The 18,109-nt window shown below is 39.2% G+C and overlaps 1 protein-coding gene across 1 annotated transcript in view; it reads right to left on the bottom strand.

Annotated features, from left to right (window-relative positions):
- PKD1L1 (polycystin 1 like 1, transient receptor potential channel interacting) overlaps nt 1–18,109 on the bottom strand; it is a 433,476-nt gene that overhangs the window by 44,559 nt on the left and 370,808 nt on the right. The window contains exons 51-57 of the mRNA XM_075828219.1: nt 17,820–17,938; nt 16,552–16,662; nt 10,546–10,669; nt 9,227–9,310; nt 7,471–7,640; nt 6,128–6,362; nt 492–596 (exon numbers count right to left, since the gene is read on the bottom strand). Of these exons, the coding sequence (XP_075684334.1) occupies nt 492–596; nt 6,128–6,362; nt 7,471–7,640; nt 9,227–9,310; nt 10,546–10,669; nt 16,552–16,662; nt 17,820–17,938 (948 nt within the window). The remainder of the gene's footprint in view (nt 1–491; nt 597–6,127; nt 6,363–7,470; nt 7,641–9,226; nt 9,311–10,545; nt 10,670–16,551; nt 16,663–17,819; nt 17,939–18,109) is intronic.

The following is an 18,109-nucleotide window of genomic DNA, read 5'->3' as shown; positions in this document are numbered from 1 at the left end:
ATATAGGGGGCATAACTCATTTGGGATGATCCCAATGGACCTGACCCTTTGGTTATTAGGTGAATCCACTGTTTTTATAATGTTGGGGCCACTGTCGAATCTTTGCTCAAGTTAATCTTCCTTGTGTGGAAGTTGGTAGCCAAATATTGGCTTAATGTTGTGGTCCCTACACGGGAAGAATGGATAAACGCTGTTAAACTCTTCGATATAAACTCGAAATATATAAAGCAAACAATCAAGTTGTAGACTTTAAAAAAATAGGGTGTATGGCTCCCTAAAATAGAGGTTTGGAACTGAAATTTATATATAGGTGTTTTATGTTTTTTCTCGTCATTCTTTCACTACGAAAGAATGGGACGGAAGGGATGGGAGAGAGGTTTATATATTTTTATGTTAAGATGCTGATGCATGTTGTTTATCTTGAGCTGAATTTTGCAATAAATAAATGGGAAAAAAATCCTAAAGGTGCAGTGATAACTAGTTTTACATACCTCTACCCAATTCCATGGTTCTTGCCAGTAGCTTCTGACACCCCTTTGAATCATAATACTCAGTTGTAAATAAAAATAGATAAATACCATTCCAAGGTACAGCAGCTGTAAAAAAAGAAAAACAATTACAGAATTGTTCTGCCATCCATACCATCATTATTGTAACTCATTTCAATTCTTAAAATATTTTACCATGTACAACAGAGGTCCCTGACCTCTGGTTCTACTTTCGTTCTACTACTTGCTATTTGGTCAATTAATAGGAGATGCACCATTTGCTATATAATCTCCTTTCTATCAATACGGTTGTGATCCCATGTTGGATGAAGCACACGTTCGCTTAAACCTCCCTCCTTTCCTTCCTTTCCTACCACTTTTTTATTTGTCTATGAGTGCTTCTTGATGGTGGGACATCTTGTTTGATATTTGTTTGGGCAAAATACCACATATCGAATAGCTCAAAGAAGTGAGCTATATTCAGAGGACCCTTATTTTTTTTTTTACTTTCTTACTTTCCTGTGAATACCACAGGGCCAATTTCTTCAAATGTGTTCAAATCCAACCTGTTCATGATTTGCCTGTGATTCACTGTAAAATTGTGGCCTTACCATGCGACTTTAATGTTTTCCCTGAAAAAAAGTCAATAGAAAGTATTGTCTCATGAACTATTTGATTTTTTCATCAACAGGATTTTTACCGCCGGCATCTCTCTCCTCCCGGTGGCCACAGCCGTTGGTCTGTTAATATACTCCAGGGTATCCCTTATCTGTTACCTGCCTCCTCTCCTGCTTTGTGCCCATAGGGTGCGCGTGCTCTTACTGTTTCTTAAAGGGCCAGCACGTGCACCAGTAAAAGTGTCCCCAGCCTATCCCTGAACACCAAGGGCTTTAAAAGTGAGCCTGCCCTCTGCCCCAGTGCCTGAACAAAGTTGGATAAACAATGTGTTATCCTGCAAAGGTTCCATCTACTGTATCCGTTAACCATGAGGGCAACAATAATACACTGCAATACTTCAGTTGTGCAGTGTATTATGCCTGTCAGTGTAAAACTAGGCAGAGATATTCACAGATGGCAAACCTTTATTAGTCCCCCAGCTACCATGGAAACCCATGGTCATGGCCTCTGTCTGCCAATGTTACCTCCTTCTGGCGACGTTTTCTTCCTCTTTGTCTGAGCCGCTCCTCTCCTCCGAGCTGAGCATCTGGGGGTCGCCCACAATCTACTCAGGGTCATAGTGTGTGTGTGCCCTGGCTCTTGCCTTCTTCAAGGGCCAGCTCGCCAAACTATTTCAACTCAGTTTTCCTTTGATATCTAAGGTCCTCTCTTTCCAATTTGGTTCATACTAGTGTTCCCTGTGTTCCTAGTGATCCTCAGCTATCTCGCTTTTGGCTTCCTGTGTTTTTACCTCAGCCTTGACCTTTGAAAATCCTCGCGTGCCGCCTGCCCTGACCTTTTGCTAATTCACCCGTGATGAACCTCTGCCGCCTGCCCTGACCATTTTCTACGTGACCCGACTACAAACCTAGCCACCTGCTCATACCTTTTGTTATTCCAAACCACACTTTCTGGCACCACATCTATTACATTGGCCATCACCAAGAGAGACTACTCTGGGGGTAGCGACCTGGGTTTCCCCTGCATCAAAGTCCAGATCCCTGTATGGGGTTAAAGGGTGAATACCAGGGGTTTCCTTATCCTTAGACTCCCCAGTTTAGCTCCACAATCTGTTGGCCCCGTGACAGAATCTCCATGGGCCCTGTGATACTCATCAGCACCTTGCAATTGCATCACTGGGGTGCCTATGGGGGTGACAGAGGGAGCCCCTTCCTTCAATCTTACTCCTTAAATGCCTCAATTGCTATTGAGCACGGCATCTAAGGGGTTAAACATCAGAAATCAAAGTTATCTCTGATCCCGTCCATTGCTGCAGGGTTTTCATCATGAAATGCAGAGATCTCACCCGCTTTGTCATGGTCAATATCCCGGCCGCCCCTAAACATCACCCTGGAACCACCAGCATTGTGTACACTTTATGCAGCCAGATTGGGCCCGGAATGCAAAGATCAACGATCTTGACCCAAACAAGAGATAGCCAGATTTTTCCACTTCCAAATGAAAGATGTGGGTATTCCAGTAACTAACGATCTTGGAAGTACATGGCCATAAAATCTTCATCTTTCAAGACTACTCGGCTTCAGTCACAAAAAGGAGACCGGCCTTTACCTTGATTTGCAAATATCTAGTAGAAAACAACTACAAATTCCAACTACAATTCCCTGATAAGTCACAGTGAATAATAAAACGCTCCTGTTTGACGAACCGTCTTCCGGATCCATAATATCCGTTGTGAAACATATAGGACGAATGGTTTTCCCCTCTTTCTTTAACCTACAAACCTTGTCCCAGACAACCTAATGAATGACTTAGCAATACATTTTTATGTTACTCATATTGATTAATGTTCCTAGGAACTTGAGGTCTAAAGACCATATTATTGGTTATATTATTGGTTATTATATTATGTGTAGCGTCCACGGCCTCGGACCGCCGTTCCTACTCACTCATCTGCCGCCACAGCCATGGATCGGTGAGTGCTGGCAGTCATCTCCTTCCTAGACACCAGCACTCACTCCGCTCCACTTGGCTGTGTCCCGTAGGGTGCGTTCGCATGCTCGTGCCCGGCCTTAATCACTCTGGACTATAAAAGGGGCCCTGCCCTTTCTCTCCCTGCCTTTTAGTCTTGCAAATGGTTCCTTAGTTGTATCCTGTTCCCTGCTACCTGTATTGTAGATTCTCCTGTGCCCGCTATAGTATTTGAGTTGAGTTCTGCCACGTCTGCTGTGTTACAGCACATCTGGTGTCATCTATCTCACCTGCATCACCTGCCATCAAGTTCCCATCTGTAGCTGCTGTCTGGACTATCACAGGTAAACTTATTTATTTATTTATTTCAGTTACTTATATATCGCGAACATATTACGCAGCGCTGTACAGCGGTCCTCTTTTTTACTGTCCCCATTGGGGCTCACAATCTAAATTGTTTTTGGGTGTGGGAGGAAATCCACGCAAACAAACTCCATGCAGATGTTGTCCTTGGTTGGATTTGAACTCAGCGCTGCAAGGCATTACTGCTAACCACTGAGCCACCTATATATATATATCGACTTGGTACACTGTAGTTTAGCCAACTGCCACCCTGCTAGGGTGGTACGGCCCAGTGGGTTCACACACCCACAGATCGTGACAGTATTATTATTATTATTATTATTATTATTAAGTTTTTCTGTCTTTTTAGCCTTGTTCCTCTCTCCCCTGTCCATGGGTTCTTGGCTACAGACTGCTCCCTTCAAGTAGTGTTTCCTCCTGCTTACAGGGACAGGATCGAGTCGCTGCCCAAGAACCTCATCCAACCTCCGTTGACAACTCTCTGAAGAATGGATGAGTATAAATTACACAAATGGTGCTAACACCTACACCACTCCCACAACTATTAGTTTGATCACAGGGAACATGGCGGGTTTACACCTGTAAAAAGGAAAAAAAATCCTGACTCACAACAAAAGATTGAATTCAGACAGGAAACACACTGTAGAAAAGACGGTCATCCTGCCTTAAAGGCAAATTGGATATACTGTTACCTAGGAGCCTCTTACTCCATCGCTATTCTTGTTAGAAGAAACCTGACATATTCAATTGTGTACTCATTTACTGATCCAGGAGGTAGATTACTCTGTGTTAATTTGACACTAGCAGACAAACTCTACACTTTTTGAAATGTGTATGGTCCCACTACACCCAATCATGACTTCTGTGTCTCTTTTCTTCCTTTCCTTTCCAACAGAACATTACATATCTTTGTTGTGGCAGGGCATTTTAATACTATAATACAAGTAGCCCTGGGCAAATCTGGCAGTACAACATGCTTGCTCCTTGTCCATCATGCTTTGATCAACATACTCTCCAACTTTGATATGACAACTCATACACCTCACAACTGGAGACCATGCCTATTTTTCTAACTAACACACACACACACACACACACACAGCTCTAATTCCCAAATTAATTGTTTTTTAATAACGGATTCCTTATTCTCCTCACTCTGTGAAACACAAATCCATCCAATCACGGTCTCTGACTATGGTCCAGTTTCATTGTCCTTAGACTTTACTCCACCCACATTACAGGGTAAAATTTGAAAGTTCCTTACCTACTTGACCTTTAATCCTATCTAAAAACACAATAGGCAAATTATAAAGATGACAACATTCAACATTTGGAGCTGTGTAAAGACAAAGACCCACACGACAAGACCAAAAGACAATTTTCACACTCTACGTAATGACCTATCCCAAAATCCTACACCCCTGAAAACAAACAACACACGACAGCTTCTCAACCTCATTCGTCAATAATTATTTGGGCAACAGAGTGGGTTCCTTCTTAGCCTGCTTCACTCATCCTCTGAACCATAGCTATAGATTCATTCTTAGATTTTCTTTCACTAACCAATCTATCAGAAGATCAGGAACCCTCTCTTGAACAATATATTTCAAATGATGAGTTGAGACAGACAGTCAGTACATTTCCTATCAACAAAACTTCCGAGTCCTAATGGCTTCCCGGGTGAGTACTATAAAATGCTCTCCCCGGAAATCAACCTGCACCTGACAGACCTATTCAATTTAGTATTTAAATATAGTTTTAAATAGAAAACTTTGTAGAGGCAAGAACAATCCTGCTTCCCAAACTGAGCAAAGATACTTCACCGCTCCTACAACCCAAAAGACCCTCTAAATCAGGACTACAAGCTATTGTGAAAAATTCTAGCTACTAGGTTGCAAAGTGTTCTGCCTAATATTATCACAGAGACCCAACAAATATCCTCAGGAATCGCCAATCAATTAAAAATATACACAAAGCGTAATTTCATTGGTTTTGGAAGGCCAGTAATATGTAATTTTGCATATTTCCACTCATTTTCAATAGATTATTCTGTGAACTGTCATGTTTACCACATTTGGTTCCATAGTGTTTCTCCACCAACCATATTTCCTTTATATCCCTTTATCTTATTGAAAAAGGTTTTTTGATGTTTTACATGAAAAATGTTTAATAAAAAATATTTGCCCTCAAAATAACAGTGTCACATATCTTTTGGATGCATTTTTTAACTTCACTTCACTACGATGTAATGCTGAATGTAGACACTTAAAGCAACTATAAATAATACATGTACGTTTTCTAGAATTAGCAAAAGTATGCAAAATAAGGGGGGGTTCGCCACAATGAACATATATTACACATCAATTTGATTTTACAAAAATGTCTGATCAGAGGAGGACCATCTACTGTAAACTCCACCAATCCAGCTGTTTCTATCCGTTTCTGTAACTCCCATAGACTTCAATAGGGAGTGAATGCTTTGAGCAGAGGATCATCAAGTATACCATCATGTGTTAGTTGGGTGTCTGAGCAGCCTGACTACCACTGTTCAGACATGGCATATGAAACTGAAATATCTTACATTTTTATTGATGGAAAACCTTTCTAAGATCACATTATTTTCTATACAATTTAATATGTAAAACACATACATAGAGATATATGGTAACATGTTGGATAAAATAAATTACCTCAAATGCCATAATAAAGTAATCCATAAGTTTTGTGATTCGATAGATTTTAACGGAATCTATATATGGTGAAGTGATAATACCTCCTGAAAGAGGAAGTTCTGTGAGCAGTGATACCATTGTAAATAGATTTGTGGGTGGGTTATAAAGAAGAAATTGTACAACAAGTGCTCTTGTTTGTCGATCTATCCACTGTTGGTTCCTTATGTTCCTTAGTGCTGAATAGGCTTCTGTCCTATCGTTACAAAAATAAAAGTGATTGTATGAAATGCAGGCACCATATATGACACACTTAAGCAAAGTAAATATTTTAATCAAAAGCAAAGAGATGGGCCACTCTTTATTAGTGCAGGCTATTTCTAAATCTTTGACCCAAACAGATAAAGACATTCTGGATTCGGAGTTCAAAGTACAAGAGGTACTAGAAGCTATAAAAACACTACAATCTAGCAAGGCACCAGGCCCGGATAGATCTTCATCTTCTTATTACAAGAAATGTAAAGATATTCTAGCTCCTCATTTGTCTCTATTATTAAGTGCATAAAGGGAAGGTACACTAATGCCCTCCAAATCTAAATTCGTTTTATTCACCTTATACTGAAACCCAATAAGAACCATAGTGATCTAGATATCTTTAAAAGGTGTGGCTCTCAAAGTTATGATTTTTATCGATGAGAATTATTACACTTTCGCATAAGTATATTCACAAGGACCAGATGGGAATTATTTCCTATAGACCAGCAGGAGATCAAACTAGAAGACCCATATATATATATAATTAGCGCAGTTTGGTCTAACTGGGACAGTGTGGGGGGGGACCTGACACGGTATGCTCTTGACCCTGGACCTTCAAAAGGCCTTTTACTCTCTCCGATGGGGTTAAATTTTCATTGTTATGAACGCGATGGGATTTGGGTCTCATTTTCTCACCATATTGAGAGGACTGTATGATAAGGTAGAAATGATGAAGCGAAAGCCCCGCACCTTTTTTTTGTCTTCCCTCTCCTCTTCTTTATCACACTCCATTTCTAACCTAACTTAATATATGTGTATATTTTGACTTACCCCCCTATGGGCCTCCTGTCCAGGTTCACACCTTTCTGTTTTAAAGATGGAAACCTTTATTTTTGAATTTTTTTTAGTTTGTTCTTTTAAGTCCCATTTTTATATGTTTTTGGTTATTCTTTCTTTAAGTACTTCATTTGTGGCACAATGCACAGTGATAACTCATTCTGTTGTTTTTTTTACCCTGTTGGTCATCTTTGTTAAATATTATCATAAAACTCAATAAAAATTAATTAAATAAAACTAAAGTCAGTGACCTGAAGTGTAGTAACGTTTACCTTGATCTGCCAAGATTTATAATTGAGCCTCTTTCTTCATAACACTGAATTTTGCCACACTGGTAAAACTTTTGATTTTGAATCTTCATGGTCTCACGTTTATCTTTTGCATCGTTTATTATATGTGGATGAGTGCAGTCGGGAAATTCTGATGTTGAAAATGAAGACAACTGTAGAGAACAAAACTGACTTAATTTAAAAAGTAAACAAAATTAGAATATATGGTTATTAAATTGTATTTGCCATCTTGTTAATGCACACATTAAAGTGTAATCTGCCTTTATTTTATTCTTTATTATTTCCTATTTCACCTAAAAATTTGTATAAAAAAAACAAAGAAAAATTAAACAGATTACCCAAATGACATTTCAGCTCAACAACCTCCAGCCCCCTTGAGTGGCTTTAAAATATTTTTCTAGAGAATACTATATACAGAAATGCACAACAATTGCAAATGCAGAGCAATGATTCATTATATAGACACATCCGTATATAGAGTATACAGACAATCCATCATAGTGACTTAAAAAGAAAACTAAATTTGAAACAAAATGTAAAGAGGATTTGTCAGCTCTCCTGACATGTCTCTAAGTACATTTTTGTATTTCCCATAAAAAAACAATTCTGGAGCTACTTCTCCTGTTGTTACTCTTGAAAATCTATAAAATAATAAATAAAAGGTGCTATAAATTTAATACTTGATTCAAACTAGTAAAGAAAATCTGTTTTGCTGAATTTATTATTTTATTTATTTCTGGTACTTATATAGCGCCAACTTATTCTCTAGTGAAGATGTCCTCAGTTGCTGTCTCCATTGCCCCAATTGCCCTCATAATCTAAATCTAAACCCTATCTGCATATTTTTGTATAAAGGCAAGAAGAAAGTCCCTGTACTTTTGCTGAACTTGACAGGTCAGCGTTAATTACAGTTTTACAGTTAATTGAAAACAGTTGAATTAAGTTGTCACACAAGTTAAAGGGGTTGTCCGACTTCAGCAAATTAATGTTCTTTTTTGTACGATTAAAAGATATACAATTATCCAATATACTTTCTATATTAATTCCTCATGGTGTTCAAGATTTCTGCTTGTTGTTTTGCAGTAGGAACATTCATTGATTACTTTCAGTGAGTAAAATTCTGTCCATGTTCAAGGACATAAAGGTGCTAGGATCTTCAGAAGACTCAGATCTGATACACATACTGTAAGGAGTTGTGTACGTGTGTGATCTTAACATGATGTTCCTACTGAATAAGAACAAGCAGAGATCTTGAGTAATTAATACAAATAGTATATTGAAAAATTGTATAACTTTTAATTATACAAAAAAGAACTCTGATTTGTTGAAACCAGACAACCCCTTTAATCAAGTCCAACCCCTCATTGTCATACTTGATTCAGGGAAAGTAAAAAACAAAATCCCTGTGAGGCAAATGGAAATTAAAAAAAAAAATAATCCTTATTGACTTCTAATATTATTTAGAACATATTGATCACCCCCCTTCCAAACAGTAGAGGCTACCAGACTATATGGCTGTCCTTTCATACACCTGGAGAGGACACTTGCTAAAAGATCGTTAAGTAGATCTCTCTATTGAGCTTTGATACATTTATACATTGTAAATGTAAAAAACGAAACCCCGATTTTCATATCATTCTTATACAGTTCACAAACAATTTAGTTCATGTCAGTATTAAATTATAACCCATAATATTTGCAGATTATATTTATTTGACTGTCATCTCTAGTTACTTACCGTACAGTCAGATTCATTTGCAATGTCTAATTTTCTCATTATTGGAGCTCCAATTATATAGAATTTTCCTTCAATTGGTCCAGTCTGAAAATTCATAAAATTAATAATTAAGCACAATTAAAAATTAGTTCAAGTAAACTTGATGCTGCAGCCAAAGTTACACTGTAATGCATTATATTGTGATAATATAATTTACTTTGATATTTTAAGTGTACCTATCAATTTGTTTTATTTTATGTAAAGAGGTCGGTATAATTTTATAATATACCTTTACAAGGGTTGGAGCTTTCTGTTTCGAAAACAGAGCTCCAAATCCTCTGATTGCATTCCCAAAGCCACAGCGTTAATAGACATGTCCATTTTGGATACCCATGCCCATATGCCCTATTGAGGATGCAAGTAAGGGTTCTCATTAAGACTTAAAATAAGTGAATCTGCTGGCCATTAAATCTTAAGTAACTTAAAGGCTGGATTTTCATGTCGCGGTCAAAATGCAAAGTTTTGCAGCGAGTTTTGTGGTGAATCTCCGCAAAAAAAATCACATTTTGACTGCGAAATGATAACCTAGCCAAAGAAGTTATATATTACTTATATAACTTATCATATTGTGAATGAAAAATCTGAAAGTAATTTTTAAGAGCTAATTTCCTAAAAGTGTTATTAGTGCTTGAAGTTACAGGTCCAAAGCCTAGAACATACTTGCCCCTTGGATTTCCATTACAACACTTGTTGTACTGTGTTCTGCTGGTACATAGAGACAATGGGGGAGATTTATTATTATTGACCAATTGCACGAATGCCCTCTTGATTAATTTGTTGTAGAGGGAAAGCAATGCAGGGTTGTACTAGTGCACAGACTTCATAAATACACTTTTCAGGCTGAACGCCATATTTTTTTAATGTATTCCTGTCAGAAAATTTTCATGAATACATTGATAAATCTGCCCTATTGTGTGGATCTACAAGAATCTTTACTAATAGACATAAGAAAGTAAATATTGATTAGGAGTTTAACATTGATATAGATGGTAGTGTGTGTCGTGTAATTTCAAATACTAATAACCGGTGAAAGAAATAAACCATTAAAATGCTGTTTTCATATTTTCTGGGGCCTTTCATATTTTACTTCTTGTAATTCTCCTTTAATAACCCAATTCACTTTTTTTTTTATATCTTATATCTTTATATCTTATATCTTATACTTTTTTTTATTAGTGTATATATATATATATATATATATATATAGATATATATAGATATATATATTGATATATATTGATTCTGCATCATAGTGTTCCTCTGAGTTTAAGATATATTACCTCAATGCGTGAAGACACTTCATTATACCATATTTTCCAGTACAAGCCATCAAGTAATACATTGAAGCAATAATTCCACCAGTGGTCCTCTGTTCTGATCTCACTAAATGGCTGTTTAGCACTTCTAAGAGGAAACATATAGATGTGGATGCTTTCAATTACAAGAAATTAAACACTTTTAATGACAATGAATAAAATCAGATTAATATAAATGGACATCAAAAGCTGACTCTAATTTTGAGGATTGTTTTGTATAATAGTGGTTACATCTGTCTTGACTGCACCATGAGTGTTCACTTTTAACTTGGCCAAGTGTGCATGTTATTTTTTAGACATTGACAGACACTTTTGTGCTTGATCCTTCTTTTTACCTACACGGCATCGTTGGACTGCCCTAATACACATTAGATCATCGACTGGGTATGTCCAAATTGACTCTATTTTGTATGGATATATCCTGTTTTTATCAGGGGATGCTTAATAAAAGTGCATATGTGTTGAGCGTAATACAACAAAAATGGTTTTAAGGAATGTATATACAGTATTAGAACAGAATTTTTCTGATATCTCTGCCTGACAAACTGTCTTAATGGTACATAAATCTGGGTTTCTCACTATGTTCTCACAAAGAGAACCACAACCAATAAAACAGCAGGTTACAAGTCTTCCTATTAGTCATATCATGAAGAATTACCCCCCCCCCCATATAGCAAAGCATCTTTTAACAAAGCCGCAAGAGAACGGTCAGCAGGAAGTTCAAAATCAACAGAGCTCATAGAGAGCTATGGAGAAAAATCTTCCCGAATGAGTAACCATATATGTTATGTAACATAAAATATACACACTAAAACTTCAAAGAACATTCCGATTATTGTACTACTGCATACCTAGTAGCTATACCTAGCTTTTTTACTCAATGCCACTCAACTCACTATACCTTAAAGCAGTGATTCTTAAACTGTGAGGTGGGAATCATTGGCAAGGCTCACCTCAGTTGCTGGTAAGGGGCAGCAGGGGAGGCAGTTTTGCCAGAAGTGATTATATGTTGCACAGACTTTTCTATGGTTGCACTAAGTTTTTGGATTAGCAACAATACTGTAACACCTACCCCATCCCGGAAGCCATTAGTCTGTACATACTTACCGTCAGCGTCCCGGGGAAGGAGGAAGAGGCTCTGTATCCGCTACCTGCAATCTGACTGTACCCAGCTGCCACCAAGGTACTATTTACCTGTGACTATTTAGCACCTGTCCGACCAGCAGCTACCCTGCTTCGGCGGAGTAGCCCAGTGGATCCACAACCCCATTGGACGTTAAAGTTTGCTCAGGCCATGAACCCTGCTGGCAAGCCCAAGACTTCTGTTCAAGTCATGAAGGAGGATATGCAAGACCTGCATCTACGCCAAGATCAGCTAATGGTAGCTGTTAACACCATAGCCACTCACCTGGACATTTCTCCTGTTCCTACTCTGGGAGCTCCACAGGCTGTAGCTCCATCTACCCCTCAGCCAGCTGCATCTCCTGCCACTTCTGGAATCGGAATTCAGTTACCACTTCCGCCCCGCTTTGATGGTGATCCCAAAGTCTGCAGAGGCTTCCCCAACCAGTGTAGGATCCATTTCAAATTGCAAGCTCATCTGTTTTCGTCAGACCAGTCGAAAATAGCCTTTATTGTCTCTATGCTGTCTGGCAAGGCATTGGCATGGGCAAATCCCCTCCGGGAACCTGAGGCACCAGAGTCTTCAAACTTGCAGCTCTTCAGGCAACTTTTGCACCATCTTCGAGGAACCAAGCCGTACATCTTCAGCCACTGCTTCCCTTCTGTCCCTTCGCCAAGGAAGTTCGACGGAGAATAAACCATAGACCATCTCCATTGAGCCATGATCCTTCTAGAGAAACCTCTAGCGGTGGCTTCGGTGCCGGGTCCAATAGCCTTCATCACTGAATCATTGAGATTACAAGTAGGATCGCTACACCCAGAACAGATAGTCTTCTATGTTCTTCCTGAGACTATTAAGCCATTCTTAATGGGAATACCCTGACTTCGCCCCCATCCTTGACTAGAATTCTAAAGAAATTCTTCAATGGGGACCCCATTGTCAATACAGTTGTCTGCTTCTGGTCCTCCCTCCCGACCTCCAGTATCTCAGTTGCTCCCTGATCTACCACTACAATATGCCTGCTATACAGACGTGTTCAGCAAGAACACGTCTGGCCTTGCATAGACTATCGTGGTCTGAATAAGATCACTGTGGAAAAACAAGTACTCCTTACAGCTGATCTCCGAGTTCTTCGATAGAATCCGTGGAGCCAAGATTTTCACAAAGCTGGAACTACGTGGGGCTTATTACTTGATCCGTATCCATAAAGGTGACAAGTGGAAAACCTCATTCAACACCAGAGAAGGTCACTATGAGTATATCGTGATGCCCTTTGGATTATGTAATGCTCCAGCTGTGTTCCAGGAATTCGTGAACAACATATTTCGGGGTCTACTGTATATCTGTGCAGGGGTGTATCTGGACGATATCTTAAACTTCTCACCTAATCTGATGACACACCGGAAGCATGTTCGCCAAGTCCTGTCGCAGTTAAGGGGGAACAAACTCTACGCCAAATTAGAAAAGTGCATTTGAACCCCTGAAACACAATCTGCATTCTCTGATCTTAAGAGAGCCTCCATTGTTCACCATCCTGATGTATCCTGGCAGTTCTCATTGGAGGTTGATGCATCTTCCATTGGTGCTGGGACAATTCTCTTTCAAAGAAACTCCAAGGGAAAATATGTCTCCTGTGGCTTCTCAAAACTCTTCTCTGCAGCAGAAAGGAACTATTCCTTTGGAGACCGTGAGCTTCTTGCCATCAAGTTGGCCTTTAGAAGAGTAGAGACATTTATTAGCTGGTTCTGCACATCCTGTAGCCATCTATACTGATCACAAGAATCTTACCTACTTACAGTCGGCACAATGTCTGAACCCATGTCAAGCTAGATGCAATTCAATTTCCAACTTCATTTCCGTCCAGCCGACAAATGCGTTAAAGCTGATGCACTATCTTGTTAGTTTGAGACAGATAAACTAGAGGATCCTCAGAATATCATTGACCCTTCCTGTATTATTCCCGTTAACCCTCTGCAGATCAAAGACATTGCTTCTGGGAACATTTTTGTTCGTCCAATGGACAGGAAAGAAATTCTGGTCTGGGGTCACAATTCCAAGTTGCCAAGCCATTCAGGCATTCGTAAGTCTCTGGATTTTATCTCTCATCACTATTGGTGGCCCACGTTGCCCAAAGATGTTGTGGACTATGTCTCCTCTTGTAACAAGTGTGCCCAAAATAAAATTCCAAGCCTTCATGCCTACTCCAAATCCTGCCAATACCAAACAGTCCTCAGCAACACATTGCCATAGATTTGATTACAGAGCTTCTTCTCTCTGATGGATGCATCATTGTTTTGGTTGTTGTTGTTGATCGTTTTTTCAAAATGGCACATTTTGTTCTCCCTTCAGTTCCTCACGTTCTCATTTGGCAAGTCTATTTATTCCGCATGTCTTTCGTCTACATAGATTACCCCTCCATATCGTGTCTGATCAGGGCGTATAATTCACATCCAAATTCTGGAGAGCCCTGTGCAAACTTTTGGACGTAAATTTGGATTCTCGTCTGCGTACCATCTGCAGTCCAATGGCCAAGTCTGCTCAACATGACAACTAGGTACATCTTTTTCCATGGGCTGAATTCTCTACTACCGCTTCTCCATTTTTCATCGTTTACAGCCAATATCCTCGTGTCCCTCTTTCTGTACCTGCTACATCTCAAGTTCCTGAATCTAATGTTTCATATGGGAATTCTCTCGGAATCTGGCAGCAAACCAAGTCCGCAATCCTGCAGGCGGTGGATCGTATGAAGAAATACGCTGATAAGAAAATAAATCCACCTCCTCAGTTCCCTCCCAGAATCAAGGTCTGGTTATCTTCTAAGAATATTCCCCTGAAAGTTCCCTCCTACAAATTTGCTCCTAGGTTTCTCTGTCCCTTTGAAGTCTTGCAAAAGATTAATCCTGTGTCATACAAGCTACGTTTGCCTCCTACTCTCAAAATTCCCAATTGCTTTCATTTGTCTCTCCTGAAACCTGTGGTCCTCAACCATTACAGTAAGTCCCCTAATTCTACTACAGATACTAGAGGTTAGGCTGATGTTTTTGAAGTCAAAGTAATCCTGGATTTCAAGAAGGTTGGAGTGAGGACTTTATCTTGTGGACTGGAAGGGTTTTGGTCCTGAGGAGAGATCTTGGGAACCTGAAGAGAACATTGATGCTCCCGCTCTCATCAATAAATTTTTCCTACGCTCTGGACCTAATAAGTGGGGGTGCAAGGGGTGGTACTGTAGTGCCGACGGCCGCAGACCATTGGCACGCCCACCATCCAGGCGGCCGCGGACGTCAGTCTGCACATACTTACCGCCAGCGTCCCCTTCCTACTTTCTCGGGGACGCCGACGCGCTCTGCCTCCTGCCTCGGGGCATTCGCACTCTGGCCGTTTCTTAAAGGGCCAGCGCGCGCACCAGGAATAGTGCCCCCAGCCTGTTCCTGAACATTTAGCACTATTTAAGGAACTCTGCCCACTGTCCCAGTACCTCAGCAATGTTGTACTAACCTAACCTGCAAAGGTTCCGTATCCTGTGTCAATTACCATTCAGTATCCTGTGTCCTGTGTCCGTTAACAGTCGGTATCCTGTATCCTGTGTCCATGACCAGTCGGTATCCTGCATCCTGTGTACGTGACCAGTCGGTATCCTGCATCCTGTGTCCATGACCATTCGTTATCCTGCATCCTGTGTCCGTGACTAGTCGGTATCCTGCATCCTGTGTCCGTGACCAGTCGGTATCCTGCATCTTGAATTCGTGACCAGTCGGTATCCTACATCCGTGACCAGTCAGTATCATGCATCCTGTGTCCATGACCAGTCGATATCCTGCATCCTGTGTCTTTGACAAGTCGGTATCCTGTATCCTGTGTCCAGGACCAGTCTGCTTCTAATAATCCGGCACCAACCTGTTTCCAGTAATCCGGCACCAGCCTGCTTCTAGTAATCCAGCACCAGCTTGTATCCGCTACCTGCAACCTGTACCCAGCTGCCACCAAGGTACCATCTATGTACCTGTGACTGATTAACACCTGTCTGGCCAGCAGCTACCACGCTTCGGCAGAGTAGCCCAGTGGAACCACAACCCCATTGAACCTTACAGTTACTGACTCCTTTTCACTTGTTTTAGTGCTGTACTGGGTTCAGAAGACAAATTTTAAGATAAATGTAGGTAATTTTTAAAAATGTTGGTACAGACTATGACCAGTGGTGAGGCCCAGATGTCACGGTGTTCTGCCATGTGAAGCCTTAGTAGAAAAAGATTGAGAAGCCCTACGTTAAACTGTGCCCAAAAATCTATCTACTGACATGCCATAGAGATATGTGAGAAGATGGTATCATAGGTCGGCTGGATTTGACTGAGATCCCTACAGAATGCAAATCAAAGCAGCAGATGATCACACGGGTGCTGATCACATGGGTGCTCAGCTTATTACACTGTTCTGGTAACTGTACTATAACGCTAATTATACAAACACCTGTGTGATCATCATATGACCAAGACAGATTTTTATCAGCTCAAGAGATATCGAAAATGGTAAGGAATTATTTACAGAAAGTGTATTAGAAATTGTATAACATTGATTTGCTGAAACCAAAATACCCTTTTGATTAACTGAGAATTCCTTATGATTTTTACTTGCAACCATTACAAGGAAATTGTTTTTCCAATTTGTCCCACTATCTTTATAATCTAATTTTAAAGCTCTCATAAAGCAAGGTTTATAATAACACTCTTTAAAATTTGTGATTATTGTTATTTTGATACAAATATCAATATCTTATTAGGAAACAAACTATACTGAATACTGAAATAAACTTTGATGTGTCTGAAAACATACTTCCACATAGAGTTGCATACCTTGTAAATTCATTTTTCACTGCATGGTTTACATTATATTCATTGTGGGAATACTTCCCAATTATAATGAAAATTAACATGGAGCCCATGATAAAATACACTGCAAGTTCCCTGAAACCAAAAATAACAAATATATATTACTATATGATGGCAATACATATAAAAAATAAGATTTAAATATATATAAAAAAAAAACAAAACAGACCAATGAACCAGTTACGTAATCAGAATGGTTTAATGAAAAATTTAAAAAAATATTAAAATAGATATTTGCTAATATAGAAGCAATGTCTCTCTTTATAAGAAAATGTCAAGGAAACATTAATAAAACATTAGATATTGAATGCACATGTTTTAAATAAATAGGGTTTCCAGTTTTATATTAATAAAGCTTAGTCACTACATAAATAAAAAGTTATACAACTTTCTAATATATATTTAAGCCTTATTTACATAAAACTAGTAAAACCCCTTTAACCCCTTGACCCACCAGGGTATGCCCGTGCGTTCTAGTGCAGGGGTGGTAGCATGGAGCGGTCTTACGCGCTGAGCCTGCTCCATTATGCTGTGGGTATCAGCTGTGTATTACAGCTGACACCTCGCACTAACGGCCAGGCACAGAGAGAGCTCTGATCCTGGCTGTTTGACCACTTAGATGCTGGGGTAAATAGCGACTAAAGTCGTTAAAAAGAGGGGGCGATCGCGAGTTGCTGATGGTTGTCCTGGCAGCCCGGGGGTCTTATAAAGGACCCCAGGACTGTATTCTTTCTGCTGCTGTTAAGCCCTGCCTCTGGCAGGGCTTAACAGTACACTGTAAAAATGACAATACACTGCAATACATTAATATTGCAGTGTATTGTACCAGCCATCTGACGATGACTAGTTCAATAAATAAAATTTTCAGTGGTGTAAAAAAAATAATAAAATATTAAAAGTAAAAAAAAAAACCTTTTCCCATTTTTCCAATAATGTAACAAGTAAAAAAAATTAACATAATTCGTATTGCCGCATCTGTAAAAGTCCCAACTATTACAATATAACAATATTTAAAGTGCAAAAATGTAATAAAAAGTACATTATATGGTATTTTAAATAGTGCCAATAGAAAGTACAACTCCTCCTGCAAAAAATAAGCCTTCACACTACATCTATTGACGGAAAAATAAAAAAGTTATGGCTCTTGAAGTCGGGGAGTGAAAAATTAAAACAAAAAATGGCTGTGACTTTAAGGAGTTAAAGCCTTCTCGTGAAGAAAGTGAATGTATTACCTAAATATTTTTCCAATAACTGTTTTTCTTCTCAGTTTTTCTTTGGCTACTTTTAACTGAGCCGGAGTGGGTGGACGAGCCAAGCGTAAGTATCGAGCCCTTTTCCTAGCAGTTAGGATCTGTTTAAAATATGCAAATAATCCAAATTAACAAACAGCTACAATTATTAATGTGTATAAATGTCAGGACTCTGTATTCAAAAATATATAAATACACTGTTTTAATCGTCTTACTATCAAAAAATTCTAAGTGAAAAATAGTTGACAACAGCACAAAAAAATATTTCATTG

The sequence above is a fragment of the Rhinoderma darwinii genome, chromosome 5, assembly GCF_050947455.1.
Source record: "Rhinoderma darwinii isolate aRhiDar2 chromosome 5, aRhiDar2.hap1, whole genome shotgun sequence".
In the NCBI taxonomy this organism is placed as follows: Eukaryota; Metazoa; Chordata; class Amphibia; order Anura; family Rhinodermatidae; genus Rhinoderma; species Rhinoderma darwinii.
The sequence above is the reverse complement of the archived record's forward strand: the minus strand, read 5'-3'. Positions and strand labels throughout refer to the sequence as shown.